We start from the raw sequence: 27,993 nt of genomic DNA, 5'->3' as shown, positions 1-27,993 counted from the left end.
ATACAATGGACAGAAAAACACAGAGGCCTTGTCCAACTCTAATGAAAGTTTAATTGCTAAGAGACAGTATTGAGTTTACAATTAAGTGCAGAGTGGAGATAGAAAAGGGAGGGAGCTTCCTTCCTGCCATTTAAACCCCAAGATCAGGACAGTTCATATCAGCACTTGTGTGGAAGAAGGATGAGCTGCTCTTATGTGCTGGAGAGCTGGTTTATAAAGCTATCGCATCGTTCTGTGCCATGAACAGATGGACAAGAAGGCATCCAGTGATCTACATAGCCTGGAAAACATGGATCTAGAAGAGATATCCAGCAAAATATCTGATCTAGACAAGTGGAGAAAGATCTTTAGTTGTCATGGGTAAGTTTTTTTTTAATTCCTACTTAATTCTTGCATGTGCCTCTTGGTAGGTCATTTTTAAGGTTGCAATCCTATGAAATCACATTCCGTGGAATTTGGTGGGGCTTACTTTTGAGTAGGGATGGAAGGCTCTGTCCATCTTCGTTCCCTTGATTTCCCATTTTTCCTATTTTGAATTCAGTTCTCCACATTTCTGCAGCAATTTCTAGATTTTTCCTTTAAAAAAAAATTCCCCATGAAAATGGATCAGCCTGTTATCAGACATTTTTCCTGATAAACATATATTTGCTTGAAGCTTTGTCTAATGTACACATTTTGGCAAGCGATTGCCCCAACATGCTACATTTTTGTATGCTACTTTCACTAATATTCATTTTTATGCATCTATTAATTCCACTAATGTAAAGGTAAAGGACCCCTGGACGGCTAAATCCAGTCAAAGGCGACTATGGGGTGTGGCGCTCATCTTGTTTTTCAGGCCAAGGGAGCCGGCGTTTGTCCAGAGTGCACGAAAATGCCGTTTACCTTCCCGCCGCAGCAGCACCTATTTATCTACTTGCACTGGTGTGCTTTTGAACTGCTAGGTTAGCAGAAGCGGGGACAGAGCAACGGGAGCACACCCCGTTGTGGGGATTCAAACCGCTGACCTTCCAATCAGCAAGCCCAAGAGGCTCAGTGGTTTAGACCACAACGCCACCCACTCCCTAATTCCCTTAATGTATGCATTTTTGTAAACATGTGTAAGAGATTGCAAAATTCAAAAAAGTGAGAATTTCAGAGGATGACTGTGGTGCAGTTCTCATATTGCTTCTAATTTAATAGATTTGACTTTAAATGTGAACCATGTCTAATTTCTCCCCCATCCCTACTTTTGAGTAAACATACATAGAAATGGAATGCCTAGGATATGCTTGTGTGACAGAAGTGTTGGTGGCACACACTAGGGTTTGTTGGTAGAGTCTTTGCTAGATTTGCACTTTTAGCAAATCTTGTTTGTTTGTTTTTTTCCAGATTGGAAATCAGCCACGCCACCCATCAGGTAACTTCCTCCCATCTTATTTCCCAGTGTTGTGATCTTGCCAGCAGCAGCAACTGCTTTTAAAAAGATTGCTGCTGTATGAAAGAAATGCAGGTGATGACACGTCTAAAACGAATCCAGCAAACTGTAGAGAAGACATTTCTGGAAGTGTCTTCCTACACAGGTTTAACTCAGCTTAACTACAGTGGTACCTCGGGTTAAGTACTTAATTCGTTCTGGAGGTCCGACTTAACCTGAAATTGTTCTTAACCTGAAGCGCCACTTTAGCTAATGGGGCCTCCTGCTGCCGCCGCGCCGCCGGAGCACAATTTCTGTTCTCATCCTGAAGCAAAGTTCTTAACCTGAAGCACTATTTCTGGATTAGCGGAGTCTATAACCTGAAGCGTATGTAACCTGAAGCATCTGTAACCCGAGGTACCACTGTACTTCCAAACGAATTTTAGAGAAACGTTCATGATTGGATTCCCTGTGACATAGAATACCGACAGTATACTGCAGAAGCGCTGCTCTGCATGCAGGAAGTGCCAAATTCAATCCCTGGCATCTCTAGGTAGGTCTGGGGGAGATGGGACCCCTGTCTGAAATCCTGGAGAGCCACTGCCAGTCAGTGTTAGCAATATGTAGCTAAGTGGACTGATAGGTTGTCTCAGTATAAGGCAGTTTCTTAAGTTCCTAGGTTCGTTCTATCTATCTATCTATCTATCTATCTATCTATCTATCTATCTATCTATCATCTATCTATCTATCATCTATCTATCTATCTATCTATCTATCTATCTATCTATCATCTATCTATCTATCAAAATCAAGCTTTTATTTATCAATTTTCAAACACAAGAAGAGCCCTGCTGGACCAGGCCAATGTTTCCTTCACTCCAGCATCCTGTTCCCACAGTGCTTTTAACCCAATGCCTACAGGAAGCCTGCAAACGAAACATGAGTGCAACAGCACTCTGCCGCAACTGGTATTCAGAGACATACTGCCCCAGCAGTGGAGATAAAAACATGTCAAACCTGTATTAAAACATAACATCAATATATTTGTTTCTATATAACTTTTGCATGCCCTTTATGCAGTCTTTGCAGTCCTCCCTTGTCCTTTGATTTTCCCATTTAGGTTTGCCATTTTGCACGCACGCACACCCAGACACTTTGGTCACGTGTCTTTGCCATGGGCTGACACCAGAGGCAGATTTAGGGCAAAGTGCTCCCCTGCTGGCACCAGGGGTGCCAACCTTAATAAAGTATTTGGGGGAGGGGGCAGGTAAGCCCCGCTCCACATGACCACAAGACACGGTGCACACACATAATTTGACTGGCAATGTCCATCCACTTGGCGGTGGAGGGGTGGCCCCGTCAAATATTTTATGGGGGGCAAAGGGACCTCAGCCCCTAGGAGTTGGCTCCTATGGCTGGCACACATGAATTTAAATGGCCTCGGTCCAGTATACCCGAAGGAGCGTCTCCACCCCCATCATTCTGCCCGGACGCTGAGGTCCAGCACCGAGGGCCTTCTGGCAGTTCCCTCATTGCGAGAAGCAAAGCTACAGGGAACCAGGCAGAGGGCATTCTCAGTAGTGGCGCCCGCCCTGTGGAACGCCCTTCCAGCAGAAGTCAAAGCGATAAACAACTACCTGACATTCAGAAGACATCTTAAGGCAGCCCTGTTCAGGGAAGTTTTTAACGTGTGATATTTTACTGTATTTTTGGTTTTTATGGAAGCCGCCCAGAGTGGCTGGGGAGGCCCAGCCAGATGGGCGGGGTATAAATAATAAATTATTATTATTATTATTATTATTATTATTATTATTATTATTATTATGGCTCAAATTAAAATTAACTACGAAATGTATATTTTTTCTAGTTTTCTTCCAATATTTGTAACGATTAGCACATTTAACTTTCCAGGCCATCTGTTGCCACCCCATATTGTCCTTACACATTTTTACCCAAATCCCAGTTGTTAACAATTAAATGGCAATCATTCATTAACCGTGCAATCCAATATATGTAAGTCCCATTGAATTCATACTACTATGAAACAATGTATTTCCAGAGGAATCCCATCATCTCACATATCCATCACATATGGGTGTCAGTCCCTTGCATGCCACTCTCAGCATATATTCCTGGAATTGGAGTAGATCTTGACAGATATATTAAAAAGGCAAAACGTAAATTGATGTTCCTTTAAGTAAACCCAAAATGAACAAGCAGCTCATTTCATATAACTCTCCAACCATCTCCACAAATTTCAAAAACTCATTCATGTAAGTTATTTGCATGAAAAACAGCCCCCGTCTACTGGGGGGGGGGGGAGGAATTCCACTAAGTTCACATTTAGAGGCGAACTTTGCATGGGAACCGGTATAATGCAATCCTTCAACATTCACACTTTTCTGAATTTTACAATGCAGTTCTCCAGCCAAGTAATGTGTACACAAATGCTTACACTAATGTAGAGTATGCATAAAAATGCATTATATTCGGTTAAATTGATTTGCAGATATATATGCACAGCAAAACTGCATACAAACGTTAGAAGAAATTTGCACTAAACCAGCTTTTTTTATTTAAAAAAATGCAATCCGAAAAATGAGAAATTGAGAGAATCTGACACTGACAGTTTTGTCCCACCCTAGTGGGACAATGAAAGGGAGAATAAAAATAGAACAACTATTCACTTCAATATTTCTTTTACCAAGGCAGGGTTCATGCCTTTATTTCCAAAACCTTTCCTAGTGCTGTAATTTGGACAAGAGCCATTTAATTTCTAAACCAGAAGGAGAGCTCCTGTTCTTTGGTAATCCAGGAAACTGAGCCAAGGCAGTTCTCCTTTCCAAGTGTCACTATCACTAGGTAATTTTGCCTGTGACTACTTTCGGTCTATTGGAAGCTATGGAAAACAGAACAGCACTGCAGCAGGTCAAAAGATGGGTAGATTCCAAGTTGAGTTACATAGAAATATTGCAGGAAGAAGTTAAGAAGAGTCAACTAGTAAGTACGAAAAATATTTGCTTGATTTTTTTGCCAAAAGAAAATCCTTTCTTGCTGGGAGTTTGAATTGTTTTGGGCTGTGTCATGCACCATGGACGACAAAAGCAATGCTTTGGGAAAAAAAATTGCATTGAGGGTGACTCTGAAGTAACATCAACATCTCAGTCCAGGACACCTCCCTGCATTTACCTGGAAGTACCAGGTAAGTTCCACTGGTTTCAGTGGAATTCACGTATAAGAAAATATGCTTACTAACACAACAGGTATCAAATGGCTAACTTTGTAAGCTGTAGTCTCTGCAAACCTACTGGCACTTGTTCCCTTTAAACACATTGCACTGTTTTTAAATGATGTATTAATTTATGTGCACTGAAAAGAGAATTATATTCTTGACACGCTGGTTTGAAACAATATTGAAACCTTTCGTCTCCTTGCAGATACAAACCATGTTATGGGATGGGGTTTTGTGCAGTTCCTTCGTTTTAAGAGAACGTTTGCTACAAAAAGAAAAAAGTCAGAAAAGGTGGAGCCTGATACGAACGTATTTAGGGATATGCCATATAGCTTGGTTTCTGTTTGTTTATATTGTTTATCTAGAAGTGCCAAGACCACAAATTGGAGGACGACAAAGAGGACGCAGCTGCAGCGTCGCAAATGACAAACCCCCTAAAACAAAGTCGTTTCCCATCCAATATTCTTTATTCGATTCCCAAAGCTCTCATCGTCTCATCGAACCTCGGAGGGCGGCCCATCTCACTGGAAATGGCAGTGGTAAGCGGACCTTGTCAATTAAGTATGAGATGAAACTTAATCTCGCCAGAATTAAAGAGACACAGAAATCTTATCCAGGAGCACTGTTGGAATCAAGGCTGCAGTTGGCTGCTGTCAGAAATAATTTAAAAGGGATATAGTGGGGATTGGCTGTTTGGAATGGTTTTCAAGGCTGCTACTGGCCCCTGAATGTACACAACAGATCCTGCACTAGGTATTAAGCAATACAGATATGATGTGATATTTAACTTCCTTGTTCCAATTCTACTGGTGGCTCACTGTGTTGTATCCAGAGGAGAAATTCAAGCCCTAAACAACAGTGTCAGAGAGCCAGTCAAACGCTGCCTCTGAAAATGGCTCTATTTGTGAATAGCCATTGATCAATAGACTTCCTGACAGACAACTTTCCACAAATTTATCTAATTCTTTCTTAAAGCCATCCAAGCTGCTTGCCATCGCTGCCTCTTGTGGCAGCAAATCCCATTAATTAATTTTGTTTTACGTGAAGAAGTACTTTCTTTGAGCTGCCCCAAAACTGCTGCCAGTTAAATTAGTCGGGTGACCTAGAGTTCTGGTTTTATCGGAAGTCATCACTTTCTTCACAACTGCTTAGGTGAGCTGTAGTAGAAAACCTGTCCCAAGCAAATTTTTATTAAGAAGCACTAAACATTCCCCTTGATTATGTTTTCCTCAAAGCACATTGGGAACCATTTATGCAGCCATCTTTTGTGCAAAATGGGTGTGGGTGTCATTATTATTCTATTTACTTATTTATTGCCCTTAGCAGTTGTTGGTTACCAAGTGACTTGCATTTAAAAACATAAACACCAATACATTATACCATAAAAGAAAAAAGAAAGAAAAGTCATATAAAAAAATAATAGTATGCTTATGGTTCAAATTATAGTATGTTTATAGTTCATATCCCTCCATAGTTGTCCTTTCTGTAAACTGAAATGTCCCAAATACATTAACATTAGCAATGTTTCAACTGTGTATTGGAGGTTCATGAGCTGCAGTGAGATAATTTGTGAAAAGCTTGCAGGACATGCAAGTATATTTGTACTACTTACCATGCACTTGATTCATATTTCTTTCCTCGCCACTGATGATGGAGACTGAGGACATTTTGATGAGGGCCAGATTATCGAGAAAGTTAACAAGACCCTGCCTGGAGGCTATGATTCTCATATTGCACCACTGGCTTTGACAATGAAACTGTAAAGATGGTTTCAGAATATGAGTTTATGTATGTGCTCTGATTTGTACAAGTACAATTTCAAGTGATCTGCCAAGAACCACAGTGATTTTCATGTCATCCATGGAGAAAGGGGTGGCATTTAAGAACAGCCGCCTTAACTGTTTATCATTTGGAAAGTGCTCCAGTTCCCTGATCATTGTGGTAAATGCCTGTTTCGTTCAGAGGAAACCAGGGATATTAGCTTTCTTTTAATAAAGACCATATTTTTGTTGCTGTTTAATTCTTACCATTTCAAGGGACTACGGAGGATGTTATTTGGAAGCACATATCAAGTCTTCAGCTATGAATGGAAAAGAGCATATTTCAGATTCCACGAGCCTTATACTGATTTGGCCTACGCACTGGAGACAGATAAGGTAATAATCCCTGGCAGCCATTTTTATACTGGTAATCGTGCAGCATGGATCAGACCAATCCCAGCCCAGTCATGTACTCCCTGGATGTTCAAGGGCAAAATCACAATCTATCTGCTTCAGTTGACCCCTGTCTAAAGTGGCTATTGGCGTTGCCTCCTTTGCAGGATGGTGATAATGTAAGTGGATTGTAAACCCCTTTCCTTATCAAGGGAGTTATACCAAACAGAAATTACACAGAGCTGGTTTACACAGCAGCATATGACTTGCACCCCCCCCCATATGTACAGAAGCTTCCAATTGCCTAAAACATAGAGGGCCCCAACCTAGCCTTAATACAGCTGCCCTGCTGTATTAAGCCCAGTCCTTGGTCTCTTGTAGGCATTGCAGGAAAGGGGGAGGGATGCCCGACACATTTAAATCACACAACATACTTGAATTATACCACAACAATCAGTAGCAGCCTGTGTGTGGGGCTGCCCTTCCGACAGCAGCGTTGTTGCTGCTTACCTGGACAGGGCTGAGCCAAGGTGCTGGCAAGGTTAGGGTGGTGTGGATAGGACTGCCACGACTGATCTGGCACTCCCATCGGTACATCACATGGCCCTGACCATGGGTCGGCAAACTAAGGTCCGCGGGCTGGATCAGGCCCAATTGCCTTATAAATCCAGCCCGCGAATGGTCCGGGAGTTGCCGCGTGGGTCGTCAGTACATGGATTGCCAGTGCGCACGTTCTTTCCCTCTCCCTCCCTCTCCCACATACGGCAGAAGCGCCTCCTCCTCCCTTCCTCCTCCTGACTTCTCCCCACCCTGCCTAGAGGAGGAAGGGGGCTGGGCTTTGTTGGTGCCAGCCCTTCCCCAGAGCCCTTTTGTGTGCCACTCACCTTTGTCAGGCTGCATTTTAATATTGTATTTTAATCTTGATTTTTAAGTTGTATTTCAATCAATTGTTTTTATATCGGGTGTTAGCCACCCTGAGCCCAGTTTTGGCTGGGGAGGGCGGGGTATAAATAAATTTATTATTATTATTATTATTATTATTATTATTATTATTATTATCCCTCCACCGTTGCTGCTAGCCCCTGCTGCTCGCAAAACACAGGAGCCACGGTTGGCTGGGCGCCCCTCTCAAGTGGCCACCATTTAAAGCAGGCCCTCTTAAGAACCCTTTCATGCACTGCTCATCGTCCCTCGTTTATTCCCCCCCCAAAAAAAATATAGTCTGGCCCCCAACAATGTCTGAAGGACAGTGGACCAGCCCTCTGCTGAAAAAGTTTGAGGACCCCTGGCCCTGATCTTGCCATTGCTCTGCCTCCGTCCCGTCCAGATAAACAGCAGTGATACAGGCGTCGGGAGGGTCACCTGATCACACGTGTCACTATTGGCATGAGTAAATGTATGACGTAATTTACACAGAGCTTAAAAGGTAAAGGTATCCCTGACCATTAGATCCAGTCACAGACGACTCTGGGGTTGCGGCGCTCATCTTGCTCTATAGGCCGAGGGAGCCAGCATTTGTCCGCAGACAGCTTCCGGGTCATGTGGCCAGCATGACTAAGCCGCTTCTGGCGAACCAGAGCAGTGCATGGAAACGCCATTTTCCTTCCCGCTGGAGCGGTACCTATTTATCTACTTGCACTTTGTCCTGCTTTCGAACTGCTAGGTGGGCAGGAGCAGGGACCGAGCAACGGGAGCTCACCCCGTCGCGGGGATTCGAACTGCCAACCTTCTGATCGGCAAGTCCTAGGCTCTGTGGTTTAACCCACAGCACCACCCGCTTATGCTGTGTAAATGCTTTCTTTCAGGGAGGAGCAGTAGCTGTTCAGATGGCTGTTCAAGTGAACATCATTAAATACTTGTTGTTTGTACAAAATAAAGAAGAAAATATGCGCCTACAAAGGTAACGATGGGCGGGAGAGATATTTGCTTAAGCTGCATGGGGTTTGGGGCTCCAGAATGTGGGTTCCCAGACCACCTCCCATATGTGGCCCAGTGAATCTAGCGGTAGATTCACAGTGCCTCCCAACGTTTGAAAGCCAAGGAGCTGTTTTGTAGTCTTTAACGGGGAGATACTGTGGAACGCAAGCTGGTGTTGGATTCCAACCCCTGTCAGCCCCAGCCAACATGGTCAATGCTCAGGGATCATGGCAGCTGTACTCAGCGGTGCAGCTGGGAATTTTTTATTCCATGGACTTATACCCTTACAGGGTAAGGGGTCTCTAGATCAGGCTTCCTCAACCTTGGCCCTCCAGATGTTTTGAGACTACAGTTACCATCATCCGCGACCACTGGTCCTGCTAGCTAGGGATCATGGGAGTTGTAGGCCAAAAACATCTGGAGGGCCGAGGTTGAGGAAGCCTGCTCTAGATGGTCACGTGTATTACGTCGGCTGTGAAGCCCTACATAAAAACACAGTGGTACCTCAGGTTAAGTACTTAATTTGTTCCGGAGGTCTGTACTTAACCTGAAACTGTTCTTAACCTGAAGCACCACTTTAGCTAATGGGGCCTCCTGCTGCTGCCGTGCCACCGGAGCACAATTTCTGTTCTCATCCTGAAGCAAAGTTCTTAATCTGAAGCACTATATCTGGGTTAGCGGAGTCTGTAACCTGAAGCGTATGTAACCCGAGGTACCACTGTAAAACAACAATGGTGCCGCACCTCTGTGAGTCGTTGCAGGAGGCTCCACCAATAATTAGCATTAAACTGGAGAGCATACTTCTCTTCTCAGTGTGCAGATGTGAAACAGAAGCTCCAAGAGGGAGACATGGGTTGGATGAGAAATCCAAAAGAAGCACTGGAGAATGGAGAGACGCAGAATGCCTCTGCGTTCCCAATAGTGGGAAAGGAAAGCTGAAAATAATGCAAATATATTTCACACCTGGCAACCAATGCACCCATTGGATTTCAGATAGTACACGGGTAGACGAGTTGAAAAAGCCCAGGACACAAATTTTCACATCCCTCTAGTGGTTATATGGTGGATCATTTACCAGATGTAATGTATTCAGTGTTAACTCTGGAAGTGAATACTCGATTCTGACCAAATTAAGCCTCCTGATGTATATTTTGCTCAATCAAATGGGGTCTGCTTTTGCTGCCCTGATGGTAAGCACATTTACTTAGGATTAAGCAGCCTTGTCTTGTAGAAAAGGATAATATACGTTCAAAGTAAAAATAAATAAAATGAGCATCTATAGCAGGCGTCAGCAAACTCTGGCCCTCCAGATGTTTGGGACTACAATTCCCATCATCCCTAACTAACAGGACCAGTGGTCAGGGATGATGGGAATTACAGTCCCAAACATCTGGAGGGCCAGAGTTTGCCCATGTAAATCTATAGCTGTGTAAATGCCTGGCTGCCCCACTGCTGACCTACAAAAAGTAAGGATGCTACAGTGATGAGTGTCAGCCCTGGTGGGCCCTAGCATGGCATAGCTGTCAAGCATCCCTTATTTGGCAGGACAGTCCCTTATCCCAGCGCCATGTCCCGCTGCTGTCCCTTATTGATTATGTCCCTTAAATAAGCTACTGAAGGTAATGGGGCCCTTTCTATGTCCAGCTGTCCTTTGTCAACAACAAATTGTTGCTGGTTTTTGTGTGTGTTGAATATATGCTATATGGTAATTTATGGACCTAATAGGTATCTAAAGCCATTTGCACGCAACAAAATATGTATTTTATCAAAGTAATTGTTGATCCCTTATTTTGGCTGCTGATCCCTTATTTTCGAGGCTGCTGGTCCCTTATTTTCAAATCTGTAAGTTGACAGCTATGTAGCATGGCTGTGCCCAGGTGTAAATGCCTTGGACTGTTTGCTACTGCATTTGTCACCTGGCACTCGCTGGGTGGTCATTGGGGTGGAATCCTGCACTGCAATGGCCTGGGTTTAGCCCTGTGGTCCAGCCCTAGCTGCACCATTGTCAACAATGTCTTGGGGCTGGCAGTTTTCCTGTTCCTGGACTATGGATTGCTAGCGTCTCTCTCTCACACAGTCTCTTTTTCTATCTGTCTTTGCAGTTTATGTGAAATAAGCCAAAAAGAACAAGAAAAGGCTCTTGCAGCAGCCTTGGCTGATATTCTGTGGGTAGCAGGAGAAGGTCAGAAAGCTACTGTCTGCCTTGTCACCAGTGATACTTATTTTACTCCCAGTATAGACTACAAAGCGGATCACTTTACTGAAAGAGTAAGTAAGAGAAGCTATGCTTTAAAAGACACAATATTTGCAAGGGGGAATTGTTGGTTTTGATTCTAAAAACTAAGAAACAGAAAAACCCCAGAAACACGAGGACTGTTGTATGTTGTGGTACAAACAACAAGCACATAAAGATCCACTTCGCAGCCAGAGACTGGCTAAGATGTGCTGGCCAAGAAAAACCAAAAGCATTGTGTGAATCGAGGTGCTATAATTCTTTCTTTTATTAGACGCCATAAAGAGAACCAAGGAACTCCGAAAACAGAGAAAATAAGTTAAATTTAGCATAGTTTATTGAGCTATCCTATGTGTGCAGTTAAATATCTTGGGCCTGACCAGATGTTTCAGTGAAAGTAGATCAATAGAGTAGTATTTGGGATGGGTGCCACATGTAATGTGATCAAACTGGCCTGTAACACATTTGTCTGTGTGTGGAATCTCTGGGACGAAGATTTTCATATTCAAATCTCCCAAGCAGGCACAAGGTAAAACAGGTTTTGATGTATAGCTCAATGAAAATGTTGGCTCTGGGCTCATCCAGAGGACCTATTTATTGAGCATTCACCCAGATTTGCTTACACAAAGCTTATGCAGCTGAAATTCTACTCAGTCTTTACTGAGCATTTGTTAGTATTTGTTTGCAGGGAGATTATACAACAATGAGAATTCCTCCTGCTTTCACCCTGACTTGGCTTCAGGGTCTTCATATGTCTTCCTGTTTATTATTTATTCATTCCAAACTTCTCAGTGCATTTCCCTGTTACTTTCCTAACCACGAAAAGAATTTTTTTTTCATTGTGCTTGGGCAACAGAGCACTTCTATTGTGAAAATCTAAATTTCCCAGAATGCACCCGAATCCCTCCTATAATATGGCACACCTAGAATGTGGCAACTGTAGAAAAGGCAAATTAGGAAAGGATTTTTTTTTTTAATGCAACTACCAGCATTGTCATGCCTTTCTAGAAATCTATGGACCTACCACAATCAAAATCCTGTGTACGGTTCTGGTTGCCGCATCCTAAAGAGAATATTGTGGGTCTGCAAGAGTGGAGGAAGGGGAGACCAGCTGGTACCCATTGGGACTGGTAGGTCGGAGGGCAGGGCACCCAGCAACAGGTAAAAGCAGACCCGATGACAGGTGCAAACAGCTGATTATTGGTTTTGTCCCCATCCTCCTCCCTGTTGATTAAGGAGGAAGAAGCTTGAAATATACTCGGAGTCGAGAGTGGATTTCATGCTCTTTATTCAGCTCATAGTGGTGAGGAGGAATGGAAGTTCCCCCAGAATGTCTGCTTTATATACATTATTTACACAATGGGCCCCACGTGATTGGCTAATTCCGGAATTCTCCTGTAGGCCAATCAGGTTGCAGATTCACTTCTACCTGGAGCTGGATTGGGTGGCTCCTGTGGACCAATCAGACTGCTACATTCTGAATCCTATTGTTCTAGAACCAATCAGACTGCTGCATTTTGGATCCTATTCAACTCAGTACATAACAAAGCTGATAGGAAGTGTCTGGACTGGCTACTAGTATGGAGGCAGAGAGATGCAGGCTGGCTAAGAGCAAGCTGAAGATGGAGGGTCAGTGCACCATTTGCCTTACTAGACCAACGTCCACTAGGGGAAGCCAACATTATTAGGGGACTGAAGCAACTCTTTGAGGAAGTGTGATGGCTAGGGCATGAGTAAGAATAGAGAAAGTAAAAAGGGGGAAAGCTCCCTCTCTCAAGATACCAGACCCTGGAGTCATCCAATGAAGCTGAACAGTGGGAGATTCAGCAGAGACAAAAGGACGTACTGGCACCAAATTCGCTACCAGATGTGAAGAACATCCATTTGGAACACCAGGGCTCTCCTTCTGTCATCCACCCCTCCTTCCCAACTTGCTGTAATTATTTGGAGCTCCAAGGCAGTCAGGGGAGGAGAAGAGATGACAGGACCTGGGAGGGGACTGGCAGGAGAAGTGAGGACTGCCTTGTCTCCTGCCACATTGGTATGTTTAATATTTGCCAGCTTTGAATATGGCTGCCTTGACCCTTATTCCGCCATCCATCCATCCCTGCACCCCGCTCTATCTCTGGATGGCACTAGAAGGTCCAAGAAAACTCAGGTGCAGATACACACAGGTACTGCCCGGTTCTAATGCAGGGGGCAGCAAAAATTTTCAGCAGGGGGCCGGTCCACTGTCCCTCAGACCTTACAGGGGGCCAGACTATATTTTTTTGGGGGGGATGAATGAATTCCTATGCTCCACAAATAACCCAGAGATGCATTTTAAATAAAAGGACACATTCTACTCATGTAAAAACACACTGATTCCCAGACCATCCGCAGGCCGGATTTAGAAGGCGATTGGGCCGGATCCAGCCCCCAGGCCTTAGTTTGCCTACCCATGTTCTAATGCTTCATTATCTCTGTGCAGTAAGGGAGCTGGAGAGCACAGAGCCTAGGCTGAAAGCGAAGCAGTCAGAGTCATCTTCGCAGAGCTCATGTATATGGAAAAGTCTGTTCAGGACAAAATTTAATTTAGGCTAAACTGTGCTCGTGTGTAATAGAGATGAATGATGTGATTACTGCGCCACCTGACCAGTTTTCCAAAATTTTATTCCTGTGTTGATGGAATTCTTAATGATCATTTTGCAGGTTCAGCTGTTTGACTTTTTTGAGAAGGAAACAGCTCAGCAGTTCCTCTGCGATCACATACACTGTGTAAGTTTGGGGGGGTGGTATGCAGCGTCTTTACAAATGTGTACTTGTGGCCAAGTTTTATGTGGCTTTTAACAGTACCTACAGGTGGAACTGCACACATGCCTGTTTGCTCATACCTTAGTGCACCACTGTGTTCAGTGGGGATTATTTCATTTCCTTTTTTTCATTTCACTTTTAATTTGTATACCGTCTTTCTCTTTCACAACACCCAAGGCGGTTTACAAGCTGAAGAAACAAAGAATGTACACCTTATAACAATCTAATCCAATACAAAAATGTGGTAATAAAACATAACTTTAAAATAAGCAACTTGTATAAAATAAAGTAATATTCAACAATCCATTAGAATAGCATAGAATAATATTAAATATCAGCATATAAAAATTAAACAAATCCACTCTTAACAATTATAATAAATAATTTCCAAACTGTAATCAATAAAACAACGGCAAGTCGCAGTGCATAAAATAATACAATACAAATCGAGAAGCAGAGACTGGAGGGTGAGGCAAGGCAGGTGGAAGAAGGCCTTGCCTGATGAAGTCTCTCCCCTCACAGTTCTAGATCCAAAGATTCAAAAATTGTTCTGAATCTCATTCTTCAGTAGATGTACTCTCAGATGACTGTAAATGGGGCTGCAGTCTTGTCTTATTATACAATGTTGTAAAACGGATCTATCTTTTGTTCTGATCCAGCTTTTGGCTAATAAACCTCGACTGCATTTTGAATTGCCTCGTGCATTTAGCACAATGTTCTTTTCCTCATCTCAGTCATCACAGATAGGTACAGCAGGTGGGACCTGCAACAAACCGTTACACTGTGGAGTGCTGCTGTTTAGGAAGCCAGTCGATGTCAGTACGCCTTTCAACCAATGTGCAGTGACTGGGCTCGATAACTGGTTCTGCCCCAACTGGGCTAGGCGACTGGAGCACTTTCAGAGACCTTCCAATCCTGGAAAACAGGTCCCAGTGCTCTGGACCCCAACTGTGCATTGTGAGCACCATGCAGAGTACAAACAACGTGGAAGCTAGCTGTGAAGCATAACTCCTTTTATTTCTAATAGCTGCTACAAACTAATGAACTACTGGCTTGCATGAGTCTCCCACTCAGCCATCTAGTCACTACATAGATAAGACTGTCTCCACACACAGAGTCAGGCAATCAGTCAGGAGCAGAAGAGCAGTTTCCGCCCCCTCCTTTCTCAAAACATCAGATCAGGAGATTCTGTCAATGGGAGGGGTGAAAATAACAACAGTCCCTCCCTTCTATTTCCCCTGTTTTCTGTTCTCTTCCCCACAATTGCCAGTCAGCATTCCGTGGCCATTGAGCATGCTCAGTGCTTACTGGGCTTGGGCTTTTCCCCCCTTTGCCTGTACATATTATCTGGACTGGGGTTCTGCACTTGGGTCCCCCCCCTTTGCCTGTACGTATTTTCTGCACTGAAAATCCTTGGGGGTTCCCCAGACACAGAAACCTAGAAAGCTGCCTTATCCTGCATCAGACCATTGCTCTCTAACTCAGTATTGTCCACACTGATTGGCAGCAGCCCTCCAGGGTTCCAAGCAGGAGTCTTTTCTCCAGACCTGCCTGGAGATCCCGGGGTTTGAACCCAGGACCTTCTGCATGCAACACAGGTGCTCTCCCACTGAGCTATGGCCCCTTCCCAGCTGATGTCTTTCTTGTGTGGGTGGGTAGTGCCATTCTGGCTAAATAAGCAACAGCCTGAACTCACAGCCTGAACACCAGAAATCAAGGGGAGGCTCTGAAGATGTGTGTCAACATGAACCTGAGCAGTGGTGGACTTTGGTAATATAGGGCTTGAGCAAAGACAAAATCCCCCCCCCCCCCAGTTCTTATTTCCATAATAATTCATTAGGGTACAGTTGTTTTTTATGGATCTTCTCAGTAGCTACCTGTATAAATAGGGTGTTGTTGTTGTTGTTGTTGTTGTTGTTGTTGTTATGCACACCCTCGGCTTGGTGCCCTGTGTGAGGAAACTACCTGCACTGCCCTGAATCTGATGCTGACCTGAGTAACATTCATCCTTCTCTTCTAATCAGCTGAACTGTGAAGGAAGTCATGGAGTGATTCTATTTCTGTACAGCTTGCTTTTCTCAAGGACATTTGAAAGGTAACCAAAATGTTCCCCTGCTTTATCAATACCTAGATTTAAATTAAGCAATAAGTCACTGCGTCATCCTTTCTTTCTTCTTATCTTTTTTAAATTTAAGAATAGTTTATTTGCCACAGCATATATTTCAAGCATTCTCATAATCTTAAAAACCATAAAATAACAAGTCATGTGCTCCAACCTCATTAAAAAGAAGGGATACATTATATCTGCAACAATTTGAAAGGTTCAAATGTATACTTCACGTATTCCAAACTATGCTACCTACCCCAAACACTACTCCCCCATGTGCCTCACTAACTGTGTGTTCAATAAAATTGCCCCGTACTGCGTAGAAGTTATCGTTTTTCTTTTGGTCTCTTGCTACCTGCAATTTCCATGTTAGCTCTTCTAACAAAGCTGACTGCCAGACTGCTTCATATGACTTATCCATGGTCAACAGTTGCAATGTTTTTCATGTTCTGACTATGGTCGTTCTCGCCGCAGTAAATAACTGGGTTATAAGATCTTTATTTCTAATTCTTGGCGAGTCCTGACTGTACAAATTAAGCAATGTCAGTCCTGGGGACATAGGAACTGTCTGCCTTGTAATCAAAGATATCTCTGCAAAGACATTTTCCTATAATTTTTTCTGTTTTTGAACGCTCCCACCACGTATGTCTGTTTGTCCCAATAGTGGGACACCCTCTCCAACACATAGGGGAGCTGTTGGGTTTTATATAAGTTAGACTTCTAGGTGTTAAATACCAACAATTTGCGATCTCGAGGGCTCTTTCTCTTGTCATTGCTGAAATAATTTATACAGGGCTTTGATCCACAGCCCATTCCATGCCTCTTCCTCAATTTCTAAATCCCAATTTGATTCCCACCATTATATTATTCTGGGGAGGGAAATATGCCTCTATAGTTGAAATATACAGGGATGATATTAATCCTTTCATTGCCTTATTTTCTTCTACTATTATTTTTTGTATGTGGTTATTAATAATCTCCCCATTAAGTTGTTCTATAAAGTTATTATCATTAGGGCAGATACCAGCAGGCAACTGCCCTCGCTGTGCAGGCGATGTCAGCAAAGCAGCTTCTTGGACACTAGTTTCTAAGATTTCCTGTGCTAAGGATCTACAGTTCCTAAGTCCCTGATCCCAGGGGTGGAGGAAGGGGGTGGTGGGGGCGAGCTGCCCCAGGTGTCACCACTGAGAGGGGTGACAAAATGGCGGGGAGCACTCACCGCGGGGCCTGCAGCGCGCCTGAGCCACACGTTTCTCCTGGGAGTGACGTGGTGGCTTGGGTGCCCACAGGCTCCGCGCTGCCCCAAACAGTCTGCCCACCACATCCCCCTCAGCTGTAGGGTGTCTGAGTGGGAGGAGGCAGGCAGACTCCTCGGAGGCCCTGTGGAGCGTCGTGCCCTGGCTCGCCCCGCCCCACAGGCAGCTGGCCCTGCCCCCACAGGTGGTTGGTCCTGCCCTTGGGTGCAGGGTGCGTGCGCCACCCCAGGTGCCCAATTGGCTTGCTCTGCCACTGCCTGATCCATGCAGCTATTAAGTGTCCCGCTATTAAGTGGAACCTTGGTTTTCGAACGTAATCCATTCCAGAAGATCGTTTGACTTCTGAAACGTTCGAAAACCGAAACATGCATTTCTGGAAGCATTTACTTACAGAAAACTCAAAACGGAAGCCATGTGGCACGTTCGGGTTCCGAAAAGCGTTTGAAAACTGAAGCAGTTATTTCTGGGTTTGGGGCGTTCGAAAACCGAAACATTCAACTTCCAAGACGTTCGGAAACTGAGGTTCCACTGTACTATACGCAGTTGCTGCATCTCCTCTGCAGGCAGATGTGCTGTTACATTCGCTGCTAAGTCCTTCAGCTCCTGCCGTGACTCGGCATAGAAGTTTCTGGGTGAATCAGTGCAGCATATGCTGCAAAATGAGGTCTCAAGCGAGCAGTGATTCTATTGCCCTACGTGGCGAATCCAATTCCCAGTCATCAGGCTTCCTCATCGAAAGCCAGGCTGATGTTGTGACCATACCTGCTTCATTGTAATGTGCCCCCCACCGAATCAGAGATGTTGCTTGCCAAAGGGGACTGGACTGTGCTTGTGTTGTTTCATATTTTGATGGATAGTTCCTCATGTGGGGTGGCACTGAGGATAATGGGTTCTCGTGAAGACTCCTTGGAATGAAAATCAATTGGGTATGTTGTTGGAATTTTGAACTCTGCAGAAATCTTTAAAAGACTAAATTCGAAATGTTCAAGCCTTTCGGTAATCCCTTGTTCCTCTTCCATTGGGTGGCCTTTAAAAGAGCCTTTCAGATTCTCCTCCTGGCCACAGTTGTATTTGGTTAAACCTTCTGATTCCAGTCAGCTGATCAAATCCTCTGAGGAGGGTTAAGCTATTTTGAATTCTCCTTATTGGTGTCCTGTTGATGTGATGGCCGGTTGCTTTAGGGCTAGCTAATAATGGCAATATAGTCAAATTTTTAAAAACTCGTGTTGGAAAAACTCCCTTAGCAGTCAACATAGGCTTGGCATGTTGGAACATTGTTGTAATTCTGGGACTCCTGAAAGATAGTAAAACTTTCTGTGCTTGTTTGGGGCAGATCAGGGACTCCACATTAACCAGGTCTATATAACCGGCTTGCTCCCCTAATGAAGACCTTGTGTGTCTTTTAGCTGATTGAAATGTGGACCAAGGCAGGAATCTGTCTTTATAGGTGCATGTTATAAGGCTGACTTTGTTCACTTGCAGTACTAAATGTAGCTGCTCTTTCATTTCACTGCCAGACTTCTGGCTTGAGTTCTCTCAAGGTTTGGGACTCATTTTTTGGTTTATCTTTTTAGCTCATGGGTAGTTAGATAGAATAGGTACCTTTGAAATCCTGTGACTTCTTGAGTCGGATCTCCCTGCTGAGTGTCCTCATGACCTTTCCGATCAAAATATCCATTTTGGAATGTAGTAAATTCAGCATTTGACAAATAAAATCAGTTGTTTTAGCTGTCATTAAAATCAGCTCAGCCACGTTCTCTGGGCTCGTCTCACCCTTCTGGGGTTCTGAATTTGCCTCATTACAATTGCTGTTGGGCTCCCCAATAATGCTAATTGGATCTTCATGTACTTCAGCTTGCACCGCAAAGTGGTTATGAAGGGGGACTTGTGCAGACTGTTTAGCTGCTGGGGGTGAGTAGTCCTCAATTTCTCTAAAATGTTTGCTTGGCCCCATGAGGATCCTTCCCACCAGTTAGTGCACCAGACTGGTATAACAGAGGGTGAGACTGATTGCTGTGAAATGGGAACCACTTATAAATGCCATCTCCAACTCCTCAAAATATTTCATCAACAGTGTCTCCAAAAATTTTTACACATCACTTGGGAAGACAGGCAAACTAATGCCAGTGTACTGGAAGAAGCAAAGATCACCAGTGTTGAAACAATGATTCTTCAACATTAACCTTGTTGGACTGGTCATGTTGTTCAGATGCCTGATTATCGTCTTCTAAAGCAACCTAAAGCAACTACTCTATTCCAAACTTAAAAATGGAAAGCGTAATGCTGGTGGTCAACAAAAGAGGTTTAAAGACTCTCTCAAGGCAAATCTAAAAAAATGTAGTATAAGCTCCAACAACTGGGAAACACTGGCCTGCAAGCGCTCCAGTTGGAGAACAGCCTTTACCAAAGGTGTCATGGGCTTCGAAGACACGCAAAGTCAGGACAAAAAGGGAGAAACATGCTAAGAGGAAGGAATGCTTGGCAAACCCTCACCATGATCAACTCCCGTCCAAAAACCTATGTCCCCACTGTGGAAGGATGTGTAGACCCAGAATTGCCTCCACAGTCACAGACTCACTGTTAAAACCGTGTTTATGGGAGACAATCTTACTCAGCTATGAGTGAACACAGAAGAAGAAGAAGAAGAAGAAGAAGAAGAAGAAGAAGAAGAAGAAGAAGAGAGGGTGACTGGAAATTACAGAGCACCCAGCTTAATAAAGCATAGGGTTTGTCTTGCAACATTACTGTTGTGTTTGAGTGGACTGAAATGTCTTATCAGCATTAGTAGTTGAAGCTAAAGCTGCTTGGGTGGCTGGGGTGTGTCAAAGAATGCTGAATAAATTCCTCTTGACAGCCAAGGCCAGGGAGGCCTAAACTTTGGACAGCTGTAAGTCTGAGTATAGACTGAGTGTAAGCTCCCCCCTCTGGATTATTCTGCAGTTACAGTCTTCAGTTCAACTAATTATTAGCTTGTTTAGCTTATGTAGGTAGCAACTTAAAAATTTAAAGAGGTTTTCTCACCGCTGCTGTATTGTAGTTGCCATCTTTGTAGTGTTACTTTAAAAAAAAATATTTTGTCACCAGCGGCAGGGCAGCTGGACCCTTACAATGCTGGATTGGATGAATCCCAAGCAGGAATTAAGATTGCCGGAAGAAATATCAACAACCTCAGATATGCTGATGACACAACCTTGATGGCAGAAAGTGAGGAGGAATTAAAGAACCTTTTAATGAGGGTGAAAGAAGAGAGCGCAAAATATGGTCTGAAGCTCAACATCAAAAAAACTAAGGTCATGGCCACTGGTCCCATCACCTCCTGACAAATAGAAGGGGAAGAAATGGAGGCAGTGAGAGATTTTACTTTCTTGGGTTCTATGATCACTACAGATGGTGACAGCAGTCACGAAATTAAAAGACGCCTGCTTCTTGGGAGAAAAGCAATGACAAACTTAGACAGCATCTTAAAAGCAGAGACATCATCAGCATCTTAAAAGCAGCATCTTAAAAGCAGTGAGAGCTGGACCATAAAGAAGGCTGATCGCCGAAGAATTGATGCTTTTGAATACTGGTGCTGGAAGAGACTCTTGAGAGTTCCATGGACTGCAAGAAGATCAAGCCTATCCATTCTGAAGGAAATCAGCCCTGAGCGCTCACTGGAAGGACAGATCCTGAAGCTGAGGCTCCAATACTTTGGCCACCTCATGAGAAGAGAAGACTCCCTGGAAAAGACCCTGATGTTAGGAAAGATGGAGGGCACAAGGAGAAGGGGACAACAGAGGACGAGATGGTTGGACAGTGTTCTCGAAGCTATCAACATGAGTTTGACCAAGCTGCAGGAGGCAGTGGAAGACAGGAGTGGCCGGCGTGCCCTGGTCCATGGGGTCACAAAGAGTCGGACATGACTAAACGACTAAACAACAACAACCAGAGCATAAAGTTTTAGAACGAAGTTGGTATAAGGCTCAAAACTTAAGGAGAAAGCACGGGGTGGTTCAAAGCTACAAAGTGAACATTTGCACAAAGCCTTATTTCTGGAGGAGATATTAGAAGTTAATAGGATTGGGACACAATGGATGGAAGACTGATGGAACTGAGAGAAGCTCGTTCATTTTGTGACCAGGCATGTTCAATCTACTGCAGGGGGTTGGACTAAATGAGTCTTTGAGTCCCTTCCAACTCTACAATTCTACAATTGATATTTCTGTGTGACTCACAAGCATTGGATCTGTCATTCTTACTGTGCAGCATACCCATGCAAGCTTTCATTTGGCAGTGCTTTTGGGGGGACCGCGTATAAAATCATACATACTCAAGAGGATCTGCTTTAATAGTACTGGATATGATGTTGACCTCAACTCTTGGAAAAGCAAAGTGTGCCTGTGTGCCTCCTTTCTTGTTTTCTTCTGTCAGGCAGGGTGGAGACTAGCAAACAGACAGGCTGGTGCTGCCCACACCATTTAATTGAAAGTCCAAATTGGCCTATGGGCCCCCAAAAAGATTTGTGGCCCCTGCTCTAACCACTACACCACACTGATTGTCGAACCCACCCTGTGCTGTGGGAACACTATGAGAACATCATCCATTGCTTCCCTGCCCTCCCACAACAGCTGGGTATAGCATATTCAAATGCATCCCTGTAGTCATCCTGGGATAGTTCAGTTGGTAGAGCATGAGGCTCTTAATCTCTGGAGGTTCGTGCTCCATGTTGGGTGAAAGATTTCTGCATTACAGGGGGTTGGACTAGATGACCCCTTGTAGCCCCTTCCAACTCTACAATTCTGTCATTCTATGATCCCTGCTCTTCCATCCCTGAGACTGTAAGGTTGTATCCAAAGCTGTCCAAACGGGTGGAAAACTCATGCAGGGTATCTCTGCCACCCCCACCTCAAAAAGCCTCTCCAGATTTTCAGGGGAACCTATAAAACTTTGGGGCTGCAAAGGGAGAGGGGGATCCACCTGAAATCGGAGTCTGGTGTTCTGTTAGCAAAACTCTGGCAAGCAGGTTGACAGTGAAGAGTGACTCACGGCACCGAGCAACAATAGGGAACGCTAATTTTGTCTTTGTCCTTTGGTTGGGTAGGCTGCAAAAAGACCTTGACTGTACCACAACTCATCTGTTGCAATGCAGGCTTGGAAGCTTCATCTGCAGACAAGTAGGTGTATCGGAGGGGGGGGCAGCTGTGGCTCGTGGGGGTGGGTGGGTGTAAACTGCCGTGTTCTCCCAGCAGTGCCGTTGTGCTTGTTGGGATGGAGATGGGATCAGAGGGAGGCTGTGGTGGGGCAGTCAGGGTGGCAGCGGCCCTGCAAGATTGCCACTGCTGCTAACCCAGGGCTCTGCTTTTTGCTTTTTTTTTAGAAAATCTTTATTAATTTTCACATAGACAAATATACACAAGTTACATAACATATAAAACAGAAAATGATACAAATGAATAGAAACGATGAAATAAGGAAAGATAAAGAAACAAACATAAACAAATACAATATACTACACTTACATGACAGATTAAAATGTATAACTTCCAATAATTCTCATTATACTACTTATATTATCTGTATTCCTTGCACAGATTCATATTATTTTTTTGTATCTATCTATCTATGTATAATGCACTATTATATTTCATGTAATTCTTGGTTAACAGTATCACTCTATTTCTGCAAGTATCTTATTGTTCGTACAATACGTTTTTAAATATTCTTTGAATATTTTCCATTCCATATAAACCTTCTGGTTTGACACTCCTCTAATTTTTCCAGCCAACTTTGCTAGTTGCAGGTATTCTATCATAAGAATTTGCCACTCTGTAATCGTTGGTAAGATTTCATTCTTCCAATTTCTTGCCACTATTATTCTGGCTCTGCTAACCTTGCCACTGTCACTGTGGGAACACCACGGGCTGCATCTCCTTGCACGAGGCATCACTATTGGACTTTATTTTCTTTAAGTAATGTTGTGAAGGCTGCGCGCCACCCCCAGTCTCTGACTAGCAGCAGAGGTGGAGCTAGCTGCTCTGGCACCTGGAGCAGCGTGACCTGAAGGCAGGGCTAGTGTCCCAGGGGGTGGGGCAAGCATCCCAGGGGTGCATTGCCCACGGTGAGCATCCGGGGGAGGTGGCGATGTCACCCCCCCTCAGGAATGACACCCGGGGCACGCTGCACCCACCGCACCCACCTTGCTCTGCCTCTGTCTATCAGTAGCAATATTCCAGGGGGTTCCAGGGTTCTGTTTCTGTTGGGAAAATCAAAGCACAATGGAAGCTAGTGTCTTTAAGACAGGCATCCCCAACCTGCAGCCCTCCAGAAGTTTTGGCCTACAACTCCCATGATCCCTAGCTAACAGGACCAGTGGTCAGGGATGATGGGAACTGTAGTCCAAAACATCTGGAGGGCCGACGGTTGGGGATGCCTGCTTTAAGATATATGGTTTATTGTATACCTGCTTACACCTTCAATGGAGGGAGTGCAAAACATTCTGACTAAACATCGGGAAGAACTTTCTGACAGTAAGAGCTGTTCCACAGTGGAACCGTCCCCCTCAGGAGTTTGTGGGCTCTCCTTCCTTGGAGCTTTTTAAGCAGAGGTTGGATGGCCACCTGTCATGGATGCTTTAGCTGAGATTTCTGAATTGCAGGGAGTTTGGCTAGACGACCATTGGAGTGGGGTCCCTTCCAGCTCTACCATTCTATTCTATCCCAAGAGTGTCTCCCGCTGCCTCTCCTTCCCAGAATGGCTCAGTTGGTAGAGCATGAGATTCCTAACCTTAGGGTCGTGAGTTCAAATCCCATGTTGGGCAAAAAGATTCCTGCATGGCATGAGCTTGGACCAGATGACCCTCATGGTCCCTTCCAACTCTGCAATTCTATGATTGCTGAACGCTGAGGAACAAGCCGCTTTTGAGGTCAGCTTCTGATTCCCCACCTGAAAGCATGATTTGGGTCGTTTTCTCCTTTAGGCCATTCTGAACATCATCTTAACAGGCAGAGCTTGTCCACACGTGTTTAATGGGTTCCAGAAACTTGAGGCCGAAGGCAATGTGCAAAAGCAGCTGCATGGTGTCTCGTCCCGCAGCGAGGTGGGCTATTTACATTGGAGCAAGGAAGAGGTGGAACATTACAGATTCCCACAGGTAAGGTAAACATGCAAATCAGTGCACAGGTCTTTTCAGTGCAGGTAAGCATTTGAGCTACAGGGCCAAACTACACGTAACATTAGCAATGTGTTTGAAGGAGCATGTTTTACCCGGGCTCCTTTGGGAGGAAGGGAGGGATATAACACATAAGGATATGTTTGAGTCCCAGTGTGGTGTAGTGGTTAGAGAGTCAAGCTAGGACCTGGTATGTAGGGGTTTTGTGTGTTGCAAATTCCTAGCAGCCAGTCGTTTTCAGTTATCAGCTGGATCATGCTCTTATTTTTATTTGATGCTTACATGGGAGGAAGTTTTTTTGAAAAAGATGAAGATGTTGGTTTTGTTTGGGGGCTCTGTGTTTTCTTTTTAATGCCTTACTGCACCATGAGACTGTGAATGAACTATGCCCTCCCCTCCCTAGGTTGGCAGCATGCTGAAAACTCCTAAATTGCCTGTTTGGTTGTGCAACATCAGTGGAACATACAGTGTCCTTTTCAGCACTAACAGGCTGCTCTTGTCCGACTGGAAAATGGAACACCTCTTTGATTTGTATTTTTATAATGGACAGCCCTCGCAGAAGACAACAGTGCATCTAACAGTAGGTAGGCACTTACCTTTACTGAAAGAGAACTTTTCAAATGAACACTCCTGACATCCCTTCAATTTTATATGTCCATCAATGCCCTTTTTTCCACAAGTGATACTTAAATCCATTTTGGTGTGCTTTGCATGGATCAAATATATATCTATATCTGTATCTATATTTAACAAAAAAAAAGTTCTGTGGCCTTGCCTGCACCTTCTGAGTTTTAAACTGGCATACATTTGCATCCTGTGCTACATTCTAAACTAAAATGTTCTTTAGATAAGCAGACCTTATGAAAACACCCATACAAGCAACAGTAAACAGCACAATAAGAGAGAGGGGGCAACTCTGAGAGCAGATCTGAAAGGAGACTCCAGCAATTAGGAGAGAGGAGAAGTACAGTCCCTGGGGGAAATTCTGAAAGCATTCTCAGTAAGGGAGAAAATACCCCCAATCGTTTTTTAAGCTACATAATCCATTAAGAGCCCAGTTCTTCTTCTTCTTTTTTACTAAGCACTCAGTGACCATTGAATGTCAAGAAAGCCTCTATGTTTTTAAGATGTTTTATCACTTGTGGTTTGCCACCCTGGGCTCCTTTGGGAGGAAGGGAGGGCTATAACACATAAGGATATGTTTTGAGTCCCAGTGTGGTGTAGTGGTTAGAGAGTCAAGCTAGGACCTGGTATGTAGGGTTTGTGTGTGTGTTTTTAAGCTGCAGGCCCTGATCCAGATTGGGTCTGTGGAACAGGGAAAGTGGGGTATAACCCTTTCCTCCTGCATCTTTCCCCCCACAAAAGCCCCCTCCCCAAAGCCATCTTTGGGCAATTTGCCCTTATTTTGAGGCTGTGTTTTTAACCCCATTGTGTCCTAGAAAGAAAGATACAGGAGCGTATGGGGCCTGATCCACAGGACGCTGTCATATAATATATCAGTAATGTCTACACTGGGACGCAGGTGACGCTGTGGTCTAAACCACAGAGCCTAGGGCTTGCCGATCGAAAGGTCGGCGGTTCGAATCCCCGCGACAGGGTGAGCTCCCGTTACTCGGTCCCTGCTCCTGCCAACCTAGCAGTTCGAAAGCACCTCAAAGTGCAAGTAGATAAACAGGTACCATTCCAGCTGGAAGGTAAACGGCGTTTCTGTGCACTGCTCTGATTTCACCAGAAGCGGCTTAGTCATGCTAGCCACATGACCTGGAAAAACTGTCTGCGGACAAACATCGGCTCCCTCGGCCCGTAAAACGAGATGAGCACCGCAACCCCAGAGTCATCCACAACTGGACTTAACTGTCAGGGGTCCTTTACCTTTTTTAATGTCTACACTGACTGGCAGTGGGTCTCAGGGTTTCAGGCAGGAGTCTTTTCCAGCCCTGTGTACGGACTCCAGGAATTGCATGCAGAATTTGCATGCAGTGCATGTGCTCTGCCAACTGACCTAAAGGCAGGCAGCTGAAGCACAGGAGAGGTTGAGAGGCATGAGAAACACCAATGCCAGAAGTTTCCATTTTACATGAAACAGCACGCACACAAGCTTCTTTTTCTTTCAGACACTCATTCTCATCACTGGGAGGAAAATCACCGTGAGGAGGACGGCGATGCAGAAAAGCGATTCCCTTCTGTGGAGATGGCCATCCGAACAAAGTGGGAGGGTGCTGCTATCAATTGGAACGGCGTGGTCCCCTTCTTCTGAAGTTAGCAGGTGCGGGCACAGAGCTGGTCCACAGGATCTCTTGCACGGATCCTGCAGCCCAGGCCTGGAGGAGAAAGAAAGGAAACTGCTACCAATGGACAGCTTAATGGGCCTGCCAGTTTGGACTTCCAATCTGCATTCGGTAAATAAATTAGGTGTGCTTATGGGATAAGTAAAAGACAAACTGTGCTACATGTGCACACACAGAGAGAGAACGCTGCAAGCTAAACACAGAACTGAGATCAAATCGGAGTATAGCAAGACAGTTTTACACACACACACACACACACACACACACACACACACACACACACTGCTGTGAACTTTTGCTTCTCCCACCAACCGGGCCTCATGGAAGGGTGCTGCCTGTCATGGAAATATAATTGGTGTGAAATGACTGAGGACCTAAAGTCAATTAGGAATGTTGGAAGTGACAGAATGAAGTCATGACCCCGCCGTTTCATATCTTCATGATGATTTCTCCCTTTTGTTGAAAATTATTACTTGTTGAATTTTTCTGCTGCCAGGAGGCACAGTCTGTAGTGTACAGAAGTCCGAGCCCAGAGTTCTTTGAGTCAGAATGTCTGCAGTCCATTCCTAAGAAGCATATACATTTGGAATTCAGTTTAATTAAGTGGCAATTACTGTGGCTGAGCATGGGTGAAAGGGCACTTTAAACATGACAAATACGTGAATCGACATAGAGTGATGAGGTTTAACAGATCATGTGAGTCTAGTAGTTCAACATGTGCTTTTAAAGGGGGGGAGATTACTTTTTTAAAACTTTTGGAGGAGAGGGAGGTGATTCAGTGGGTTGGACACAGAAGGAAAAATGGATAGGATAATTTAGGCAAAAAAGATAGAGGTGTCCTTTTTCCTACATCAAATAAAATCCAAGTAGCTAAAAGCTTGGATACAAATGTTTTTTTAAAAAAGAAAAAGGCTTTGTGAGAAACTTGCAAGAGAAACATAATACAAATTAAGGGTGTGTCTAAGCAGTATTTAAAACAATTTGCACACGTGGAGGAAACTGGATAGCAAACCTTTTAAAGACATAAAAAGAACTTAAAATGTTTTGTAGACTAGGGCAGAAAATCAGTAGTGGCTTTGAAAATCGCTAGATATGTTTTCCCCCTTTTGACCTCAATATATAACAAGGGCACTGTAAAAATAAATGTCGAAATATATTTAATTTTTTTTTAATTTTTAATATATTTCGACTGTGTCAGACCAACACGGCTACCTAACTGAATGTAAAAATAAAGTATTGGTAATCTGCTATTAGGAAATAATAATGGAAAATTTGGCATTACTGGGTGCCTAAGAAAATTAACTGAAAAGACCGAGGTGGCGTTTGTACTTTGCTTGATCACGGCAGCTGAAATAAATGTAACCTAACTCTAGACAAAGTTGTATGCAACTAAAGCATGATTAATTAATAAGTATGTAAAACTTGATGACTTACGGATGTGTAAGAAACGGTAGATAACCTAATTTGTTGA

The 27,993-nt window shown here is 44.1% G+C and overlaps 1 protein-coding gene across 1 annotated transcript; it reads left to right on the top strand.

Annotated features, from left to right (window-relative positions):
* Nucleotides 1–96: 96 nt before the first annotated feature.
* MINDY4B (MINDY family member 4B) lies at nucleotides 97–27,993 on the top strand. The gene is made up of 13 exons (XM_083504382.1): nucleotides 97–360; nucleotides 1,372–1,399; nucleotides 4,994–5,167; nucleotides 6,665–6,784; nucleotides 8,587–8,681; nucleotides 10,801–10,966; nucleotides 13,623–13,688; nucleotides 15,749–15,819; nucleotides 22,168–22,240; nucleotides 24,043–24,216; nucleotides 24,638–24,818; nucleotides 26,349–27,667; nucleotides 27,757–27,993. Exons 1-12 carry the CDS (start codon nucleotides 248–250, stop codon nucleotides 26,489–26,491), a joined length of 1,404 nt encoding a protein of 467 aa, XP_083360508.1. The 5' UTR covers nucleotides 97–247; the 3' UTR covers nucleotides 26,492–27,667; nucleotides 27,757–27,993.

Source organism: Podarcis liolepis, assembly GCF_965112155.1.
Source record: "Podarcis liolepis genome assembly, chromosome: 5".
Classification (NCBI taxonomy): domain Eukaryota; kingdom Metazoa; phylum Chordata; class Lepidosauria; order Squamata; family Lacertidae; genus Podarcis; species Podarcis liolepis.
This window is presented reverse-complemented; position numbering and strand designations above follow the sequence as displayed.

Coding starts and splice junctions, on each gene's coding strand:
- MINDY4B (XM_083504382.1), top strand. CDS start 248: ATGGACAAGAAGGCATCCAGTGATCTACATAGCCTGGAAAACATGGAT. Junction 13,689..15,748: donor TCTGCGATCACATACACTGT/GTAAGTTTGGGG, acceptor TCTTCTAATCAG/CTGAACTGTGAAGGAAGTCA. Junction 24,819..26,348: donor AACAGTGCATCTAACAGTAG/GTAGGCACTTAC, acceptor TTTTTCTTTCAG/ACACTCATTCTCATCACTGG.